Below are 22,151 nucleotides of genomic sequence, written 5' to 3' on the forward strand. Positions count from 1 at the left end.
TGTGTTCAATAGAGATGAATTACGTACATCTTTATGTACACTAACTAATATCAGGATATTAACATTTGGGGTTCAACACCTGAGGAAGTGAAAGCTCAAACTACGCACAACCAATTCATAACATATTGCACAGATTGGATTTGTAACATATCAGATGAATTGCAAAATGCATGATCCACCAGTAAATGTAATGTCCTAAAAAAAACACACAGCTGTAGGCTATTACCCATGAGACCTATATATGCCTATGACCGCACGGCACTCCAAATCTCAAAGCCATATCAAATATCTTGGTTGTAAAATAGATGCTATTGAGTGGAATATTGAGAGTTGAGAAATGTAAATGATTCCTACAGAAAGCGGAGACCCTCCTCTCTGACAGGGACAAAGCATCCAAAGCTGTGTTTTTCCTGCAATTGCATTTTGAAATGTTAAACGACCAGAACAAATTTTTCACTCGAGCTCATGGAGGGAGAGGAGAGTGGCTCCCTCATCACAGCAGCAGGCTCCAGTGAAACAAGCACAGCGGCAATTCATCTCTATTGAACACAAAATAAATCTTGAAATTCTGGAGTCCTATTTTGACAGTAAAATATAGCAACTATAGTCTAATTGGCACTTTCATTACAGAAATTATGAAGATAATGCACTTTACTCTTTGACCAATTCATGGTTTTAGCCGCCCAAAAAAACAGGACGTTTTGAGTGAGTTGACAATGTATAATGTGCTCTTTCCGCATTTATAGGTACCTTTTAAAAATGTTTTATGATCCATGATCTTGGCTGCCTAATTGATGACAGAGTCGGAGCAGATCTCTTTGCTGATGCCGCATTTGACTTTGAATGTGAGTTTGCGTGACCTCAGCTCAGTCAGAGAACCGAGCCGGCCGTTGCCCACTGAGCAGCCAAAGGCTCATTATAGATTAGTTTAACAAAGAAATTGTGCAAAAATCGTAATAAAAAAAAATATTAACAGGCTTAAGGGCCATGTCACCTTTTATATAAAAAATATATTTTAGGGGTGTCAATTCCGACAAACCCACCCCCAAAAATAATTGTCCAGCCCATCTGGCATTTGTCAGAATTGCCAGATGGCCAATCTGCCCTGCTGCAAAAAAAGAAAATACGTAACATGACAAAAAACAATTTTTCGCATTTATGCTTGTGCTGGGTTGCCACGGCAACTGCTTTGAGTGGGACATCTGGATGTGGCCAACAAAGAAAGGCAGGAGAGAGAATGGAGGATTCCAGCTAGGAGGGCTGAAAGGGACAAGGGTCCATGAAAGTCCTATTGTATAAGTAAATAACATAGATGCTGGGAAGTCTAAAACCCCATCCATTCCTTGGGGCAAGACACACAAAGTGACTTTTCCAGACTGAAGCCCAGGCCAGTCGGGACCAGAAATAACCCAGAGGCCAGCAGAGACTAGGCGGCATTGGAAGCACAGAGTTGGGTTTGTGCATTCGGGATGGCGGGTAAGGCGAGACTGGCACCACATTTGTTTTCTATCACAAAGCAGAGCTCAGATGATTCAACTGTCCTGTCATTTTTTCCAGTCGTCGGGTATTTGGTTGGAGCCCCCTAGTGAAGGACGAGAGGTTTGTTTTTTTTCCACTGAAGCTAACTTTAAGTCCCTGTTTCCCTCCCTCCAGAACATTGTCTTGCCTTGCCCCCTCTTCCACGCCTGTGACAGTGGTGCACACACACACACAAACACTCAGGCTGAAATAAACCAGCACGCTTTCTCTCCTTCTCCCTCTAATGGACGAGCAACAAAGAGCCAGCGACAAAGAGCCTCCTCACCAGACTGGAGACAACTTTTAAACGTTTTAGCATGCGTCATTGTTTTCACTTGATTCGAACCAGCCAGCCAGGTTTGCATTATGGGTAATGTGTCACACATAGTAATAGTCAGCTGTGGCATCAACACACCATCCACTATAGCTCCTGACAGGGCAATCTGATCTGAGGCCATTACCATAAGAGAATAAAAATAGGACCCATTTTTACATCCAAGAACCCTTAAAGGCCAGGAGAGAAAAAATAAGTGACCAGAATCTAAACTGTTTTGGAGTGGGGTTTAAAGAGAGGGAGGGAAAGAGAATGAGAGAGATGGAGTGGGGTCTAGAGAATGGGGTTGAGAGAGATAGAGAGATAGAGAGAGAGAGAGAGGATGCTGTGGGGTTTAGAGTGTGAAGAGATGGAGTAGGGTTTAGAGAGAAAGGAAGAGGTGGACATCCCAACGTTCCGACCTTCCAGAATTTTTTTTCTGTGCATCAGCCCTTTTCTGAGCTAGGCCAAGACTGGAATGTACTCCAGGAGAAAGAGGGAAAGTGATCTGTCCAGCCCCGTAATGGCTTTACCACTTGGTCATTGGACTGGCTGGTGCAGAGGCCTGTCTGCTACTAATAGATGGCGATGTTGGTTCGATTCCCAGCCACACAAGACACAAGAATCTGCAACTTCCGAAACAGATTTAATTATTTCCCCTCTGTCTTAGTCTTTCTTTCTCTTTCCTCTCTTCATAATATGAATATGTGATTCAACGTCTCCCTCTGTCTTTTAACCATATTTATTGTCTTGGCTTTTTAGTGAATGTCATAAAACTCACAAGTTTTTTTAAAACTAGTGGATTTTAACAGAGTATTTGAAGCCTACATGTAGATATGACAAGCTGGATTCTTGTTGAGGTTGAGTGTGTCTGCTCTTGCTGGACATGCAATGATTGTTATGGTTTCTGTTGCCCAGACAGTAGGGCTGCAATTCAATTCATAGCGCAGTGCACTGAACAGCCAATGTGCACTGAAGAGCCAATGGCATTTTCCCCGATGTTCGTGTGTATCACATTCATGGTAAGCGCTGGAAATGTGGGCTCAATCGGAAATGACCTTAAGTCAATTACCTTACCTTATGTCAAGCATGGATTGGATTGAATTCCAGCCTAGTTGTTTTTATAAACAGTGTTTTATAGACATATGATTGGTTGAGATATTATATTGTTTAGTATATGATTGGTTGGATTATTGGACGTGTGATGATTATGATGTCTGTGCTGCAGATACATCCAGATGTGTGGCAGAGAAGAAGTACACGGAACAGCAGGCCAAGAAGCTCTTCCCTCAGGTGTTTGTACCTGTCTGCAACCCAGACGGAACATACAGTGAGGTAAGATAGAGTGCAATTATAGGAGCTAGATCAGCATTTCTCAATCCTCTCCTCGAGTACCCCCAGCCATTTCAAGTATTTTATATATTTTAACGTTCACTTTTTTAGTCATTTAGCAGACACTCTTTTCCAGAGTGACTTACATGAGCAATTTGGGTTTAGGGCATTGCTCAAGGGAACATCAACAGATTTTTCCACCTTGATTTGAACCAGCAACCTTTTGGTTACTGGTACAGCATGCTTAACTGCTAGGCTATAAATTCCAGAACTTAATCAGGTGTGTTAGTTCTGTTTATCAAATATGTAGAATCACTGGGGACACTCGAGGACAGGTTTGGGAAACACTGATAATGTAGATTGGATTTGAATTATTTGGTATTTTTGACAAGGCCGTCAGTCACCTTGTGCACTTAAAGGCTTAAGAAATGAATTGAGAATAAAACTTGAGTTATTGTGAAAAAAGCAATATAAAACAAAACAGATTAGCAGTTCAAAGATTCTAAAAACAACCTCACGTTTCAAGAACATACCTGTTTTACACTTCGGGTTGAGCAATTAACTATTTAGGTACACTTGGAGTGTGGCCTGCCATGCAAATCTTAACCAATCTCATTTAACACACAGTTGAAACAATTAACCAAACAATTAACTGCATGAGGTGATACTTATTGAAAGTTGTCTCATGTCAGTCAAACAAGTCCAGTCAAAACTGTTCGCTGCTCTGGCCCCCCAATGGTGGAACAAACTCCCTCACGACGCCAGGACAGCGGAGTCAATCACCACCTTCCGGAGACACCTGAAACCCCACCTCTTTCAGGAATACCTAGGATAGGATAAAGTAATCCTTCTCACCCCCTTAAAATATTTAGATGCACTATTGTAAAGTGGCTGTTCCACTGGATGTCTTAAGGTGAACGCACCAATTTGTAAGTCGCTCTGGATAAGAGCGTCTGCTAAATGACTTAAATGTAAATGTAAATGTAAGTCCCCAGGCTATGTGCGCTAATTACTCAATTTGGTAGTTCTGCTGTCTGTAAAGAAATTGACAGGCTGTTGGTTGATTCTGCTGCTACAATTGGTAGTGTGCAGCATGCTCCTATCATTTGTGCTGCAAGGCAGCTGTCCCGAGTTAGCGGGCATGATTGAATTCCAAACCCAACCCTCAAATATCCCAGGAAATCAGCAATGTCATTTTCATAAAATCTTTGTTTTGGAAAATACTTAGTGACCAAATTTATCCCACTACTTACAGTTGTTAGTAAATTTTGGGACTAGAATTGATATTTATGACTACTACCGATGCCACAGTTCATTTATCTAGTCGTTTATTTTATTGTTCAGCTGTTCTAAATATGGAAGGATTTGAATGAATCAATACAAAACAAACACACTTGCTCTTAAATAACATGCATACTTTAAGACTAGAGGGGCTCTAGTACCGGAGCCTTTCCTTCACTTCTGAAATGTTTTGTTTTAAGAGCATCTTAAAGAGTATTGTTGTAATGAAAAGTGATACGAATTAAATCTGTACACAGGCAGCCCAATGCTGATATGTTGCCATTAATTGGTCTTTCTACCCATCAGATCAGAAAATTTGACAAATTATCAGGCTGCCTGTGTAAACACAGCTAGGGAGTCTGCTGCCAATACAGTTAAGTTTTGAAGGCCTTGAAATCATCCAGTACACAGCCAATAAACACATCTCTTTGCAGTTCCCCATTTAGCCTCAAGAGGACAGCCCCCTGACTTTATCTAAGTCTTCTCGTAGTTCCCCTTTTGGTATATCGGCAACTGCGGGAGTGCCTCCACCGCACTCCCAGAACACTGCAGCCTAGGCACTGAGGGCAGCAGGTAGCCCTTAAGAGTGGTGGGCCAGTAATCAAAAGGTCACTGGTTTGAATCTCCAAGCCAACTAGGTGAAAAATGCCCTTGAGCAAGGCACTAAACCCTAATTGCACCTGTAATTCGCTCTGGATAATAGAGTCTGCTAAATGACTGAAATGTAAAATGGAACGGCTGTACTCCTCAGCAGGAGCAGAACCGCTTCCCCTTCTCACGGGTCTTCCATGCTGGTCCTCCAGAGGATACACACCAGTTGCCACCCGCCCACATCCTGTTGAATTATGGTTTGGTGCTGGTAGACGATGGCCTTGACATTGCTTGCTCTTGCAAAAACATCTCAGTTTAAAGCCTTCTACAAAAAAAGCCTCCAAAACCGCTAGGGGTAAATATCCAACCACTGCCTCCATACGTGACAAGGCTGGCCATCCCCTCAAAATAAACTGAGAATAAAACTTTTTTTTAAAGTGTTTGAGCAAGCTAAAACAAACCAGATTGCCGGTAAAAAAAAAGAAACTCACTTTTCAGAACATACTGAATATACCTGTAATATACTCTGGTTTGAGCAATTACCTAATTGGGTACACCTGGAATGTGACCTGCCATGCAAAACTAGCCAATCTGCTCATTTAAAACACAATTGAAACAATTAACTACATGAGGTGATACTGATAGAAAGCACTTAAATATGGAAGTATTGGAATGACGAATGAATGAATCAATTCAAAATATACGAACGACCTGGGCCCGGTTTCCTGATAGCGATGGAACTTAGGCTCGCAAGTGTTTTAACGATGCACCTTTCCTACAATGGCTGAAAATGTAACATGCGTTTCCCAAAACACCATGCAGAGAGAACGGCTGTTAAGTGGAGCATGTGTCGATACTGATAGAATCGAAAGAAAGACAGTTAAAATCCATTAAAATCTTACCTTAACATTATAATTATTTCACAATACTGACGATGGATAAGCTCCTAGAGAGATATTACCACCTACGGTTGCAAATATTGAGGCGGCTTATTCTAACGCATACCCAATAAAAATACTCAATCACCGATTTGGCACATTATTGCGCACCTGTTACGATACACATCATGAAATTACAGACAGTAGCCTAAAAGCATTGGGACTCAATTGATTGAACATGAAATGTATTTCAATATTATTTCCTACTGTTTATATTTTAATGCAGTCATCTCAGTTTTCACTTGAATCATCTTTCTATACATCGCTTGCTTGTATCAATAAACGGTCATACGAAAATGTATCACCTTTTAGCCAGGTACATTTCTATGGCAATGAATCCTTCAGAACTAACCTGCTGCGGGGCAGGCTAACTCACAGTTAACTCCACTTACCCTGAATGAAATGAAATAACTTGCCCATGGATTGATTTTTCATCATTGTCTCAATGAAGAGTTCGGCGTTCGACTAGCATGTGCGACATGCATGCATAGTTACAAGCCTGCTAGAGGCTTGTAACTATACGAGCAATATCCACAGTTGTAGTATGGATGAAGCCGGAGCTGGAATGTGAAGTTAACTGAAGCTGATTAGCTTTACAAAACCCTAAGTAGATCTAGATTGCTTCGTAGGATACCCCTATGAAGTTATCAGTGGTCACAGAGAGATGGGTAAACCATGTGATTCTATGTTTAGCGGAGATCTTCTTTGTATACATTTAATGTAAACTCACTTTTGTACATCGCCTTGGTCCGTACAATTGACCGTATTTTAGCGCACCAAAAACGTAATACTTCCAGATCAACTGTAATGTCAATACCATTGTAAAGCACACTTTCTCCCCTTTCCAACAAAATAAATGACATGACCTAAATGCTGCCCGTTTCTGCATAATTGAAGACGGCAATGAGCCCCGTCGGGTCTTTTTAAAAATGGAGGGTGGGGAAGCGAAACTAATAGTGAGAAGGAGAGATGTGAGGGAAAATGGTTTTTTTTCACTCAATCTGTCCAATTTATCACCTTATCGCCTCTAAAATGTAAATACAACACTATAAAGAGTTTATATAATGTGTGATTACATACCTATTTGAAGGTTTGTGTTGAATTTGAATCTGGTTTTTAGGACGGTGCTAAAGTGATCTTCAGAAGTAAACCGTTTTTTTGAGAGTCGTGATCGCTGGCAGTGACGCCGCAAAATATGACTAGGTATCCCCCCTTACCCCCGTCACTGTCCATTTCTTGTTTTTAAACGATGAGAGAAGTGCTACACCTGGTGGAGAGAGATTGTAAGACAGAAATAGTTGCTTTATGCGTGCTGTACGTTACGGCACGATGTAACGGAGGGTCAGTTTTTTCAACTTTTCACCAATACTATAGAGTCATTACCATGTCGATCAACACTTAAATAGAAACATAGTTCTTCATACCCCAGATTTTGAAGTCAACACAGTCGCTACAGTCCCATTAGTTTTCTTTGCGGCCTCGTTTGAATGTCGCGGTAGCTCACATTTGTACGGAATGGTTGCAAGGCGAAAATTAATCTAACGACACACTTAGCTGTTCTACGAGCGGTCTGAGGCAGGCGTTAGATTACGAGAATTTCCAAGTGCAACGTTAATAACATTGGTCTTGGGAAACAGTTTGGAGATTTAACGATGCTCCTACGAAGGTTCTAACGATGAACTTAGCCTTAAGATGCCTTTGGGAAACCACCCCTGCTCTTAATGCGATACTTTGGGATTTTGGCAATAGGGTCTCTGTGTCCAGTATGAAGGGAGTTAGAGGTAGTTTCACAAGCCAATGCTAACTAGCGTTAGCGCAATGAGATAACCATAGACTTCGAGTCACTGCACTAATATTAGTTAGCAACTTCCTTCAAACTGCAAGTAGAGACATAAAAATGTTATTCACAAGTTCAACTGACTGGGGAAGTAGATAAAGGGCCTCATTGCCAAAATCCCAAAGTATCCCTTTAAATAACTATACTTTAAAATACTCCAATGTCTCTAGTGAAGGAGTTTTTCCTTCAGCGTTACCCTGTGCTGAGCTCTTATGCCATGCTGTGTTGGTTACAGGTGCAGTGTCATAGTTACACAGGCTACTGTTGGTGTGTCACGCCCAATGGCCGTCCTATCAGTGGCTCAGCCGTGGCCAATAAGAAGCCCCGATGCCAAGGTAGGTACACTCCTCCCAACCTGGGTCCTTTTTAATATATATATTTTTTTGTTAGAAACCATCTAGTTGTTACTGTAGCTGTATATTCTGTGTGTGCATGTCTGTGTACGTGTCTACTTGCACAATTGTGTATGTGTTAATGTGTTAATTTTCGGGCACTTTTTGGTTACAATGTTGTCGCAATGTTGTTGTTGATTGATCAGTTGCTGACAGTGGAGAACCACATCCAAATATTACAGTAATGATGTGTATTGTAATTTAGCTTTAGCAGCATGTAGCTGAGTAACAATGACAATGCTTGCTCAATTCACTTACGTAGGGAAACAACTTGACATTCTTTTGATTGTGAGACATATTTGTGTGGACCACCATGTATGCCCTTCCCTATGGGAAAGTCAGGATCCAGCAGACCTTGGGCTTTGAGGGTTAGGTGTGCATCCCAAATGTCACTCTTTTCCCTATGGAGCACAGTTATTTTGACCAGGGTCCATAAGGGCTATTCAGCATAATGGGAATAATGTGCCATTTAGGACGCAACCTAGGAGTCCAAGGATGTTGCTCAATTCATGGGCTACATGGTGTAAATAGGCCCAGCAGAAAATCCTGTAGTGGAGTTGAGCAACAAAGTTAAACTGTACGGAATGTGAGCGTTCCTGGATAAAAGAGTCTGCCAAACAATCAAATAACCAATGCCACATGTCCCTATATTTTCCCTCTTTGGAGCTCAATTGGAAGTCAGTGTGATTTCAGTTGTGAGGCAACTACAGAGATCTCAGGGTGTGGGTTTGGGTTTGCAGTCCATGTTGGTGTCACAGTATGAGGCCAATGATTGAAAGCATGGCGGATATAGGAGCCACTGGTTGATGTACTAGGACTCTTGGGTCATGTTCATTAGGCACCAAATGAAGAAAACTGACTGAAACAGAGAGTGTCTACCTGGACTTGTCCAATAAGAAAAGCTAACTGCTTTCCATTTTCAGGGTCAAAACATGAGAGAGCTAGCACAAGAGAACCCGGAAAAGCAGGTAAGTACTTAGTACATTAGTACCTTGACAATAACATGATCAAACTGTTGTTTTTGGTATATTTTATGTGTGTCTATAGTGGGTGTGCATTCATCCGTGCCTAAGGGAGTGTGTGAGTGAGTGCATGTGTGTGCTTGTGTGCATGCACCTGTGTGTATTTGAATCTGTAATATATGTACATCATACAGGATGGTCACCTGTTATAGCTTGCCTTTTCAATATTTTGACAATTGAAAGAGTGCGAGAGAGCAGCCTCAGGGCTGGAATAAAAGACAGCTTGTTACACAGTAACTAGGCCAGAGAAGAGAGGCTGTGTTTGGCTTGTATAAAGTTTACTCCCAGCAGCTAGACTAAAGGGATTTTCACACTACTGAGCCAAACCAGGTCAAGCCAAACCAAACTGTACTGAGCTGGGCTGGTTACGCATCCACCATAGTTGCTGGAACCATAATGAAAAAGACAATGTGGAAAGAAATATCAAGCCTGTAAACTTTGATTCGGGGTCGGCACAATATTGTGAAAAGGGCATCAGACCCCATTGCCTTTTTGCTTGTCTTTACCAGAAACCAGACAACGATATTGAAGGGCCCTCAGAGTGGCAGAACTCACCAACACAAATAATTGTATTTCCTTTCAGCAGCAGTGTCCTCAGAAACAACAGATACAATAATTTTCTCAGTCCCCCCTAACATTTTACCTCCTTTATCCTCTGACTCTCTCTCTCTCTACCTCACAACTGAGTTTCATTTTAAGGGCATGCTGATTTGAAATCCTGTGAATCCTGTGAAGGATGTTGTTAATTTCCGATTGATTCCAGAACGCGGTGTCGTGATATTCTTTGCTGTGTGACATTTATGTCTGCACCTCTTTTCAGTTAACAGCTTAAACCTAGAGAATGTATGTTGTTTGAGCCCAGCCAAGTCATTACCCATACTGTAGGTCAGCTGTTATTAGAGTCAGAGAAAATGCAAATGCAGAGGCCAGAGAAAGAGAGTGCATCCTAAATGGCACCATTTTCTCTATGTAGTGCACTACTTTTGGTCAAAGTAGTGCACTACATAAGGAATAGGGTGCCATTTAGGGTGCACACAGAGAGTATAGTTCAGCTTGATTTGGTTGGATAAACAGGATGGTTGAAACCAGAATAAACCATAGATTTGTGGTATCCCGACACTGAAAATACAGTGCCTTGCGAAAGTATTCGCCTCCCTTGAACTTTGCGACCTTTTGCCACATTTCAGGCTTCAAACATAAAGATATAAAACTGTATTTTTTGTGAAGAATCAACAACAAGTGGGACACAATCATGAAGTGGAACGACATTTATTGGATATTTCAAACTTTTTTAACAAATCAAAAACTGAAAAATTGGGCGTGCAAAATTATTCAGCCCCCTTAAGTTAATACTTTGTAGCGCCACCTTTTGCTGCGATTACAGCTGTAAGTTGCTTGGGGTATGTCTCTATCAGTTTTGCACATCGAGAGACTGACATTTTTTCCCATTCCTCCTTGCAAAACAGCTCGAGCTCAGTGAGGTTGGATGGAGAGCATTTGTGAACAGCAGTTTTCAGTTCTTTCCACAGATTCTCGATTGGATTCAGGTCTGGACTTTGACTTGGCCATTTTAACACCTGGATATGTTTATTTTTGAACCATTCCATTGTAGATTTTGCTTTATGTTTTGGATCATTGTCTTGTTGGAAGACAAATCTCCGTCCCAGTCTCAGGTCTTTTGCAGACTCCATCAGGTTTTCTTCCAGAATGGTCCTGTATTTGGCTCCATCCATCTTCCCATCAATTTTCACCATCTTCCCTGTCCCTGCTGAAGAAAAGCAGGCCCAAACCATGATGCTGCCACCACCATGTTTGACAGTGGGGATGGTGTGTTCAGGGTGATGAGCTGTGTTGCTTTTACGCCAAACATAACGTTTTGCATTGTTGCCAAAAAGTTCAATTTTGGTTTCATCTAACCAGAGCACCTTCTTCCACATGTTTGGTGTGTCTCCCAGGTGGCTTGTGGCAAACTTTAAACAACACTTTTTATGGATATCTTTAAGAAATGGCTTTCTTCTTGCCACTCTTCCATAAAGGCCAGATTTGTGCAATATACGACTGATTGTTGTCCTATGGACAGAGTCTCCCACCTCAGCTGTAGATCTCTGCAGTTCATCCAGAGTGATCATGGGCCTCTTGGCTGCATCTCTGATCAGTCTTCTCCTTGTATGAGCTGAAAGTTTAGAGGGACGGCCAGGTCTTGGTAGATTTGAAGTGGTCTGATACTACTTCCATTTCAATATTATCGCTTGCACAGTGCTCCTCTTTTTGTATCCAAATCCGGCTTTAAACCTCTTCACAACAGTATCTCGGACCTGCCTGGTGTGTTCCTTGTTCTTCATGATGCTCTCTGCGCTTTTAACGGACCTCTGAGACTATCACAGTGCAGTTGCATTTATACGGAGACTTGATTACACACAGGTGGATTGTATTTATCATCATTAGTCATTTAGGTCAACATTGGATTATTCAGAGATCCTCACTGAACTTCTGGAGAGAGTTTGCTGCACTGAAAGTAAAGGGGCTGAATAATTTTGCACGCCCAATTTTTCAGTTTTTGATTTGTTAAAAAAGTTTGAAATATCCAATAAATGTCGTTCCACTTCATGATTGTGTCCCACTTGTTGTTGATTCTTCACAATACAGATTCATTCAGTGTCATCTGGAGCCTGGTTTTTGCACACTTGAATTCCTCTGTTAGACTGGTGAGGGGCAGCTTGAGGACACCATCCCCATAGAGGCCTATGGTGGTAAGGCATCGTGAAACTCCGAGCCACTTCTTTAAGTAGCCTGTGTGTCCTCTTTCCATCTTCTCCACTGTACTGCCAAATTCTCTAAAATGACAATGGAGGTGGCTTATGGTAGAGAAATTCGTATTAAATCATCTGGCAACAGCTTTCGTGGACATTCCTGCAGTCAGCATGCCAATTGCACTCTGCCTCCAAACTTGAGACATCCGTGGCATTGTGTTTTGTGACAAAATTGCACATTTTAGAGTGTCTTTTTCTTGTCCCCAGCACGAGGTGCACCTGTGTAATGATCACTCTGTTTAATCAGCTTCTTGATATCCCACACCTGTCAGGTGGATGGATTATCTTGGCAACGGAGAAATGCTCACTAACAGGGATGTAAACACATTTGTGCACAACGTGAGAGAAATACACCTTTTAGGCATATGGAAAATTACTAGGATCTTTTATTTTAGCTCATGAAGCACTTTACATGTTCCGTTTATATTTTTGTTCAGTATAAAACACAGCAAAATCTAGTTTTTGACTGCATTCATACATATTTCATACACATTCTGAAAAAATTGGTCACTGAAGACTGACAGTAACTAATGCTGTGCAACAACAAATGGCATGTGATTTTCCTACTGCACACGAAAAAAGGAATTACAGCCATAAAAACCTTTCAAAATAATGTTTATTAGAGGTTTATGTTAAATCCAAGTCATAAATATGACTTCCTTTTTAGAATCTCATTTCCTGTGTAGTGCTATGACTTCCTGTGCATTTCTGAATTAATTTGTAACTGAAGGCTGACAGGGTTCAAGTGAATTCAATCCCAAAAGCTTTATTGTCCATACGATGGAACATTCTTCAATCTCTCGAGTTCCCATAAGCCTGTGTCCCCAGTCAGTCCCCACAGTGGTTGAGCCCTCCTCTGTGACCTGCTGTGAGGTTACCCACACCTGCGCTTTACACTAACGAGCCAGAACCCAACTAACCCCTTTCCCAGTCCTCCCTTCCACCCCCCTCAAAATCAAACAAACAAACAGAGCCTAAACGAACACCAAGCCCAACCCTAACCCTCTTGTTAATTGATTCATCTGGAACATGTGTGCGCCTGGATGTTGCATATTTCTCTGGTTGGGCCTTGCACGCCTTCTCCTCTCCTTGTTCCTGTTCTTCAGCTGGCGGTACACACATGCACGTACGCACAGGAACGTATGCACGCACACAAACTCATGCATTCCCCACATGCAGATCCACAGAGGGATGGAGAAGTGTATACCACAGAGTAGTGTCAGCCTTTAGCAACGTTCACATCCCTTCTCATTAACTTTGGGTTAGGTCCTCAATAAGTGTGCTGTATGTAGGGCTGCATCCTAGCTTGAGATGTACTGTATACATATGTAACTTTCCCTTACATTTTCCATTGATCAAAGGGGATGGTGTGGGGTGTCTGAAGTTAGATATGGGTATTATGTGTCTTTGAATAGCCACTAACATTTTTTAATGATGATGAGTATTATTGAAGCTCTGCAATCTTGATGTCCAACTATGACCACTATATGTACTGTACATCCACTGACACCTTGAGTGCATCTCATCTCCTCTATCACCCCTCTCACTCTTTCAATCCTCTAGTCTCTCTACCTCTCTTGGCCGGGCAATGTGCAAATCTGTAATGGTTGATTTAGTGTTGTAAAAATCTAGCGTACACTCTCAATTGTAGTTTCCTTGCAAATCTTTTCCATTCTAAACACAGATGAGTCAGCTGGCCTAGTGGGGGAGCCGAATTCCCCGACAGATGAGGAAGGTGAGCTCTTCTTCTTCCTTTCTGGGCCCTGTTCGATTAGTTCAGAAATGCGTCCTTCCTTACTCACCTTCAAGTAATAACAAATCTGAATTGGTTGGGTACTTTTTAAATAATTCCACTTTAATACTGTTTACGTATCTTACATTACTCATATCACATGTATATACTGTATTTTATACCATCTACTGCACCTTGCCTAGGTAGTTGTTGGGGAATTGTTAGATTACTTGTTAGATATTACTGCACTGTCGGAACTACAAGCACAAGCATTTCGCTACACTCGCATTAACATCTGCTAACCAATAAAATTTGATTTGATAAAATAAATAAATTAGTAACCTTGTTTTCACCTCAACAATACAAGAAAGGACATTTCTTCAGTATTCGAAAAGGGTCAAGATAGTTTCTGAACTGGGCGCGGCTGGTTGCGTAGTGGTCATAGTGATGGACTAGTAACTGAAAGGTTGCAAGATCAATTCCCTGAGCTGACAAGGTAAAAATCTGTTGTTCTGCACCCGAACAACATGTTCCTAGGCTGTCATTGAAAATAAGAATTGGTTCATAACTGACTTGCCTAGTTAAATAAAGGTACATTTTAAAAAAAATAATCGTGATGGATAATGTGTGTTTGATTGAATTCTGTAATCTTCTTTCAGACATCATTTCTCAGTACCCCACCCTCTGGACAGAGCAGGTCCGCAGCCGGCAGAACAACAGGACCAGAACACAATGTGAGTTCAAGAGGCATTTCTACCTATCCAATGATTGTTTTTTAGATTGCATTGTGAACTGAATTGATGAAGCTCTTGCTCTTTAGTTTATTTTAAAAATAGCAAGAGAGTTTTGTGAGAATATCTTAGTAGAAGAAAGACTTTCATTATGATTAAGTATTTTATGAGAGTATTGAATGGGATACGCAAATCTATATGATATTAGTATATGGGATGAGTATGCTGCATTCACAATTGATGATGGTTTAGAGCTCTGTCTTTGTCTTTTTTCTTATGCCATGTGCCTGTAATTGTCAGCACATTGCAGAATCCTCTCCATTCCCCTATTCCCCTCCATTCCCCTATCCTCTAACACACATTGTATATAGACTTTCTTTTTTCTACTGTGTCATTGATTTGTTTATTGTTTACTCCATGTGTAACTCTGTGTTGTTTTCTGTGTCACACTGCTTTGCTTTATCTTGGCCAAGTAGCAATTGCAAATGAGAACTTGTTCTCAACTAGCCTACCTGGTTAAATAAAGGTGAAAAATGGCATTTTATTTATTCCCATCTACTCATTTGGGGAAAATGACTGCTTGCTGTATGAAACAATGTTATTTTTGGTGTCTTGTCATGATACGTGTGTGTGTGTGCGCATGTGCATGCCTGTGTGTGTGTGTGTGTGTGATAATCACTCAGTCTTGATTTTAGACCAATGAAAACGTTGCAAATGCAGTGTTGATGGTTTTGATTACCCAATGAACTCCCATGTGCTCCTTGTGGGGTATTGGATTTCTATCTATTAAAAAATTATCAAAAGAGAGACACACAGAGAGAAAAATAGTAAAGAGAGAGAGGAAGAGAGAGTTAAGAGAGCAAAGGAGGTATTTAGGGTCTTTTGTGTGGCTAAAGCTCTTGTAAAATGAAAACAAACAAAGACAAAGGGGATATGCATTATCTTACTGTTGATTCCATGCCCAGAGGGAAGCCACAATGAAGAAGTAGAGGAAAGAAAGAAGAAGTGTTGAAAGCCCCAATGGCCCAGAGGAGCTCTTTAGAAAATGTGTTGGCATAGAAGTTTAATGCTTTAAAGCTTTGCTGGAGAGCTGTGTGGCATAGGGAAAATTCAGCTACAGGGAGTGATCTGATTTATTTCTGGTGGGACTCTTGGAGAGATATCTTTCTTCGGTGGAGCCAAAGTAAGTCCTTACTACTGTGTTTGGGAATTTTTAAGGAAAAATATGCAGACATAAAAGCTAGTTGCTTTAGATACAGTAGATGTAGCATTTTTCTCTCTGGGAAAATGTGTGTGTGTGTGTAAATATTTACTTAACTTGAGCACAGGGACCTCTGTTCAGTCATTAGCCCTTCAATGCCGGTAAACAGTGCAGTGGGGGGCTGATAAAGCAGTCTGGACACACTGTCTCCGAACACTCATCCTCCTCCTCCATTGCTTCTTTTCCTCTCCTTTAAAAAAAAAATCTAATAAAATTGTATTGGTCACATACACATATTTTGCAGGTGAAGCAAAATGCTTGTGTTCCTAGCACCAAGAGTGCAGTAATACCTTACAATACAAAACAATACACGTAAATCGCCAAAATTAAGACATATTAGATGAGCAATGTCAGAGTCTGGAGAGCCTTTTGGTTCCGGATGCTGCAATTGCAGTACCAGGTGGTGATACAGCCTGACAGGATGCTCTCAATGGTGCATTTGTAGAAGTTTGTGAGGGCCTAAGGTGCCAAGCCAAATTTATTCAGCCTCCTGAGGTTGAAGAGGCGCTGTTGCGCCTTCTTCACTGCACTGTCTGTGTGGATGGACCATTTCAGGTTGTGAGTGTTGTGCACACGGAGGAACTTGACGTTTTTCACCCTATCCACTGAGACCTTGTTGATTTAGATGGGGGTGTGCTCCCTCTGCTGTCTCCTAAATTCCAGGCTCAACTCCTTTGTTTTGTTGATATTCAGGGAGAGGTTATTTTCTTGGCACCACTCTGACAGGGCCCTCACCTCCTCCCTTTAGGCTGTCTCATCCTTGTTGGTAATCAGGCTTACCACTGTTGTCGTCTGCAGACTTTATGATTGTGTTGGAGACATGCGTGGCAAAGCAGCCATGGGTGAACAGGCAGTACAGGAGGGGGCTGAGCACACACCCTTGTGGGGACTCCCGTGTTGAGGATCAGCATAGCTGAGGTGTTGTAGCCTCCACCTGGGGTCGACCTGTCAGGAAGTCCAGGACCTAGTAGCACAGGGTGGGGTTCCGACCCAGGGCCCCAAGGTTAGTGATGAGCTTGGAGGACACTATGGTGTTGAAGGCTGAGCTGTAGTCAATGAACAGAATACTTACATAGGTATTCCTCTTGTCCAGATGGGATAGGGCAGTGTACAGTACAACGGTTATTGCATCAGCCGTGGATCTGTTGGGGTGTTTTGCTAATTGTAGTGGGTCTAGGTTGTTGGGTAAGGTGGAGGTGTGCGTGGATCCTTATATCCTTAACGAGCCTCTTAAAGCTCTTCATGATGACAGAAGTGTGTGCTACGGGTCGATTTGTAATTTAGTTTAGTTGCCTGTGCTTTCTTAGGTACAGGAACAATGTAGGGAAGGGCATGAGTAAGTACTTGAGTACTCGAACTGACCTCAACTCGATCTGTAACCTGTAAAACTATTTGGTCTAAATTTAGTCTTGAAGACAAGGTTAATTTGCTTTGACTCTAGTGTTCCATTTGTACATGTGCATTTCAGGGACACAATAACAAAATAAACCAAGCCAAGCATCTCACAGTTCCGCTCACTTAATTCCCTTTCCCCTCCATGTCTCACTACTCACTCAATTGTGTTCGGACTGCTCCCTCTACACACACGTGCTGTGTACGCCTACAGAAACAAAAGCCTATAAAAACGTATCCAACTGATGGGAAACACAAGCTACATTCCTTGCCAAATGATGACAATTTTATCACAAATTCTAAATGGACTGGTTGACTGAAGTATGGATATATGTGTTTCCAACAATGAACTGTAGATTTGGAACATTTGTCATTAGTTGTTTAGGATACTGGTACTAGTCAAAAGTTTCACAAAGTCAAAATTGGCTATATCATAAAAATACATGAAAACAAAAGTGCTTTTTGGTCTTAATTTAAGGTTAGGCATAAGGCTAACAGTGTGGTTCAGGTCAGGGTTAGGTTTAATCTGATTTTTAAGAAGCAAACTTGTAGAAACAGACAGGGTTTATGACTTTGTGTTTGTGGTAACTAATGTTAGTGACGATCCTACGAACTGCTAGCGGCATTTAGAATTGGCTAGCCCAAACTATTACCCGACTAAACATAGACAGGTTCCACACTGAAAATATGGAAAAAGATATTAGTTTGATGAAGACAAAGGGCGTATTTTCATCAGAATCATTAAGCCTAGGCCTACTCCCCAAACAGATGTCTTGGCCATAATTAATCCCCATGCAGTGTTCAATGTAGAAGGAACAGGCATAATAAACTCAATCTGCTTATCAAAAGGAAGACTTTCGTTTGGTTTTGGTTTGTAAATTCTTGCCAAATTGAGCCTATTTCACATTATCACTCTAAGAGTAACTGTTCCAGGCACGAGACACGAATGGCTTTGCACTATTCTATTTTATTTTGATATATTACATGTTTTTTTTACTAGAAAATAGGTGTCTTTACTGTGATGAGGGTTCCGGAAATAGAGGGTCTTGTCTGCAAAATTAACAAAACAAGGCTATTCCATTGCACAGCAAAAGCTTCTACAAGTAAGCGCCACACTGCTGAGGTTACTACCTTTTTGAAGACTGTGTTCCACAATGTTAACCAGTTGATTTGACAGTTTTCAATAAATACATCTTAAATGGCACTTGTTTTATAAATTGACTGAATATATATATATGGGTCAATTTAGCAATTAGTATGAGTTTTCTGTAATGGTTATGATAAATTAGGCATTGTTACTCGCTGTTGGCATATTGATACATGTGCAATTTTCTGGAAATAGCTTTTTATTTTATTTTATTTGAGTACTCGAGTACTCTAAAAAAGCATGCAAGTACTCGAACAGTCAAAAAAGGTAAAATGCCCATCCCTAAAAGAATGGTGGACATCTTGAAGCAAGTGAGGTCAACAGACTGGGATAGGGAGAGATTGAAAATGTCCATAAACAGTCCAGCCAGCAGGTCTGCGCATGCTCTGAGGACACGGTTAGGAATGCCGTCTGGGCCTGCAGCCCTGCAAGTGTTAACACGTCTTTTGGTTTTGGGTAAGTTCTTATCGTAACAGTGGGAACAACATCCTCTATGCACTTCCTGATGATCTCAGCCACCGAGTCAGTGTATATGTCAATGTCAATCTCAGTGGCAACCCGGAACATATCCCAGTCCGTGTGATCAAAACAATCTTGAAACATAGATTCCGATTGGTCAGACCGACGTTACCACGGGTACTTACTGTTTAAGTTTCTGTCTATAGAAAAGGAGGCGCAATGGAGGTGCGATCTGATTTGCTGAAGGGAGGGCAGGGGAGGGCCTTGTAGCCACCCTGGAAGGGGGAGTAGCAATGGTCAATCATTTTTATTGAGCGAGTAGGGCAGGCGATGTGTTGGAAATACTTTGGTAGTGGTTCTTCAGAAATGCTTTATTAAATTTCCCAGCTACAATAAATGCGACCTCAAGATATGCAGTTTCCAGTTGGCACAAAGTCCAATGTAGTTCCTTGAGAGCCATTGTGGTGTCGGCTTGAGGGGGAATATACACGGCGATGACGATGACCAAAAATAATGATCTCAGGAGGTAATGTGGTCGGCAGTTGATTGTGAGGTATTCCAGATCGAGAGAACAAAAGGACTTGAGTTCCTGTATCTTATCACAATCACACCATGAGTAGTTAATCATGAAATACACCTCCGCCTTTCTTCCTTCTGGAGTGATCTTTCTTCCTGTCCGCTCGATATACGGAGAACCCAGCTGGCTGTATGGACGGGGGTAGTATATCCGTTGAGAGCTATGATTCTGTGAAACTGAGTATGTTATAGTCCCTAATGCCTCTCTGGAAAAAGATCCTCACCCTGAGCTCGTCTACTTTATTGTCCAGAGTGGATAGCATACACGCCTCCTGAGTCAGAATAAAAGCCCACTCCATATTCCTCTTCTACGTCGCCGGCGTCTTGCAGCAGCCCCTGGGATGAGTGGAAATGCCTCGGGTAGTACAAATAAAGGTTCCAATTCAGAAAGTCGGATTTCCGGTTGAAATGCTGGTGAGTGACCGTTGATCTAATATCGAAAAGTTATTTTTGGCAGTATGTAATAATGTGAGAAATAACAACAATACAAATCAAAATACTGCATGTCTGTCGGGGCACTCTTTATTTACAACTGCTACCTTCTGGTTCATCCTCTGTGTGGGTCTAGGGTCTGATGCAGAATATGGATAGGGATGGGAAGGTATGTCAAGAGAAAATGTTTTATAAGTCCAAACTTCAGTTATATTGGGTCAGGGCTTAAATACAACAATGGTGTGTTTAACCTTTCTTGCACAGGCGTTCCGCTAGCGACCAACCTTGACAACATCCGGTGAAATTGCAGAGCGCCAAATTCAAAATACAGAAATAGTCATAATAAACATTCATAAAAAATACAAGTGTTACACATCGGCTTAAAGATGAACTTCTTGCAGCTTTGTCAGATTTCAAAAAGGCTTTACGGCGAAAGAATACCATGTGATTATCTGAGGACAGCGCCCCGCTTACAAAAGCATACAAACATTTTACAACCAAGTAAAGGAATTACTAACGTCAGAAATAGTGATAAAATGAATCACTTACCCTTGAAGATCTTCATATGGTTGCAATCAAAAGAGTCCCAGCTACACAATAAATTGTTGTTTTGTTTGATAAAGTCCCTCTTTTTATCCCAAAAACTCTGTTTTGTTGGCGTGTTTTGTTCAGTAATCCACTGGCTCAAAGGCGGTCAAAACATGCAGACGAATAGTTCCTAGTAGTACCGGTAAAGTTCATAGAGACATGTCAAACGATGTTTAGAATTAATCCTCAGTTCGTCAATTGTCTAAATAATCGATAACATTTCAACCGGACAATAGCGTATTCAATAGAAAGGAAAAACAACGAGGGGGGCACACTCGGTCACACGCGCAAACCAGCACTGCATGATTCTACAGTCCACTGACAGAAAGGTCTCATTCTTTTTAATTTTTCGGAAAACAAGTCTGAAACAATGTCTAAAGACTGTTGACATCTAGTGGAAGCCATAGGCGCTGCAATCTGAGTCCTAACCCATTAGACACTCTATAGGCATTCAATTGAAAATACCCACATCAAAAAAATCCAACTTCTGGGATGGATTTTCCTCAGGTTTTCACCTGCCATATCAGTTTTGTTATACTCACAGACATTATTTTAACAGTGTTTTCTATCCACATCTACCCATTATATGCATATCCTAGCTTCTGGGCCTGAGTAACAGGCAGTTTACTATGGGCACGCTTCTCATCCAGACGTCGAAATACTGCCCCCAAGCCATAAGAAGTTAAATTAATCTTCTCCAGGTGTACTGTGTTTGAGTGTCTATATACCAAGGTGGACCATCTTCACTGCGCTGATTTGAGATGTTCTGATCTGTTCTCGCTGCTCATCCTCTTACCCCTGACCCCTCAGCCTCATCATGTGACCAGGAGCAGCAGTCGGCCCAGGAGGAAGCACGGCAGCACAAGAACGAGGCGGTGTTCGTGCCCGACTGTGCCCAAGGGGGCCTCTACAAACCTGTCCAGTGTCACCCGTCCACCGGGTACTGCTGGTGCGTGCTGGTGGACACAGGGCGGCCCATTCCTGGCACCTCCACCAGGTGAGAGACTGGCACTGCCCACTTTGACAGTACAGCTACAAAACACCTGACTGGGGGCTGGAGATGGAAGTTTTCAACCTGTATTACAGTAGGATATCGATATATCGTCTTATTGGGTACCCTGCTTTGTGTCCTGCTTTGTATAGTGTACGTCCTGAAGCTTCCAAGTGTACAGATGCAACTACATACCAACGTACATGCAGGTACATACAGAATGCCCTCACATCCACATTTCCTATAGAGTCCAATCACACATTAAACTGAGTGCCAGTCACCAGTAGCTAAGCGGTCCATAATGGGCACTGCTGTGTGTGTGATTGAGCGGTTGGTGAGGTTGAGTGTGGGGTTCAGGGGTCGGCGAGGCTGGCAAAGAAGGGGCATGCGTGCGGGTACAGTTTTAATGAGCGGGGGGAATGATGCAGAGCTAGGTATCGGATTAACAAGGCCCCAGGCAGGGCCCCAGGCAGGGTGCCAGACAGCGCATTAGTCTGTTCTTGGCCAGGACGCATGGCACAGCGGTGGCAATCGGGGCTTCGCTCTCAAGCGTTTTCCAAGGGAGGGCATGAAAGACATCCCTGTGTCCCACGCTCTCTGTTTTCCTCTATCTCACACACAATTCCCTTTCTCTTTCACTCTTTTTCTCCCATCTCACTTTCACTGTTCATCTTTCACTCTCTCTTTCACTCTCTCTTTCACTCTCTCTCTCTCTCTCTCTCTCTCTCACACACACACACTATCCCTCCACTATCCCTTCCTGTTTTGGGAGCAGCTTCTCACCCTCTCTCCAAGTTGCAGGGAAAGT

General features: G+C 41.9%; 1 protein-coding gene across 3 annotated transcripts in view; it reads left to right on the forward strand.

Moving 5' to 3' along the window:
• smoc2 (SPARC related modular calcium binding 2) overlaps positions 1 to 22,151 on the forward strand; it is an 85,802-nt gene that overhangs the window by 28,997 nt on the left and 34,654 nt on the right. Inside the window, exons 3-9 of one of the 3 annotated variants that reach the window (XM_029670024.2) lie at positions 3,060 to 3,166; positions 8,046 to 8,145; positions 9,126 to 9,170; positions 13,686 to 13,769; positions 14,426 to 14,500; positions 21,163 to 21,349; positions 21,496 to 21,552. In XM_029670024.2, the coding sequence (XP_029525884.1) occupies positions 3,060 to 3,166; positions 8,046 to 8,145; positions 9,126 to 9,170; positions 13,686 to 13,769; positions 14,426 to 14,500; positions 21,163 to 21,349; positions 21,496 to 21,552 (655 nt within the window). The remainder of the gene's footprint in view (positions 1 to 3,059; positions 3,167 to 8,045; positions 8,146 to 9,125; positions 9,171 to 13,685; positions 13,770 to 14,425; positions 14,501 to 21,162; positions 21,350 to 21,495; positions 21,553 to 22,151) is intronic. The other 2 variants (XM_029670025.2, XM_029670026.2) reach the window with 2 other exon arrangements.

The sequence above is a fragment of the Oncorhynchus nerka genome, linkage group LG10 (genome assembly GCF_034236695.1).
Source record: "Oncorhynchus nerka isolate Pitt River linkage group LG10, Oner_Uvic_2.0, whole genome shotgun sequence".
NCBI lineage: Eukaryota > Metazoa > Chordata > Actinopteri > Salmoniformes > Salmonidae > Oncorhynchus > Oncorhynchus nerka.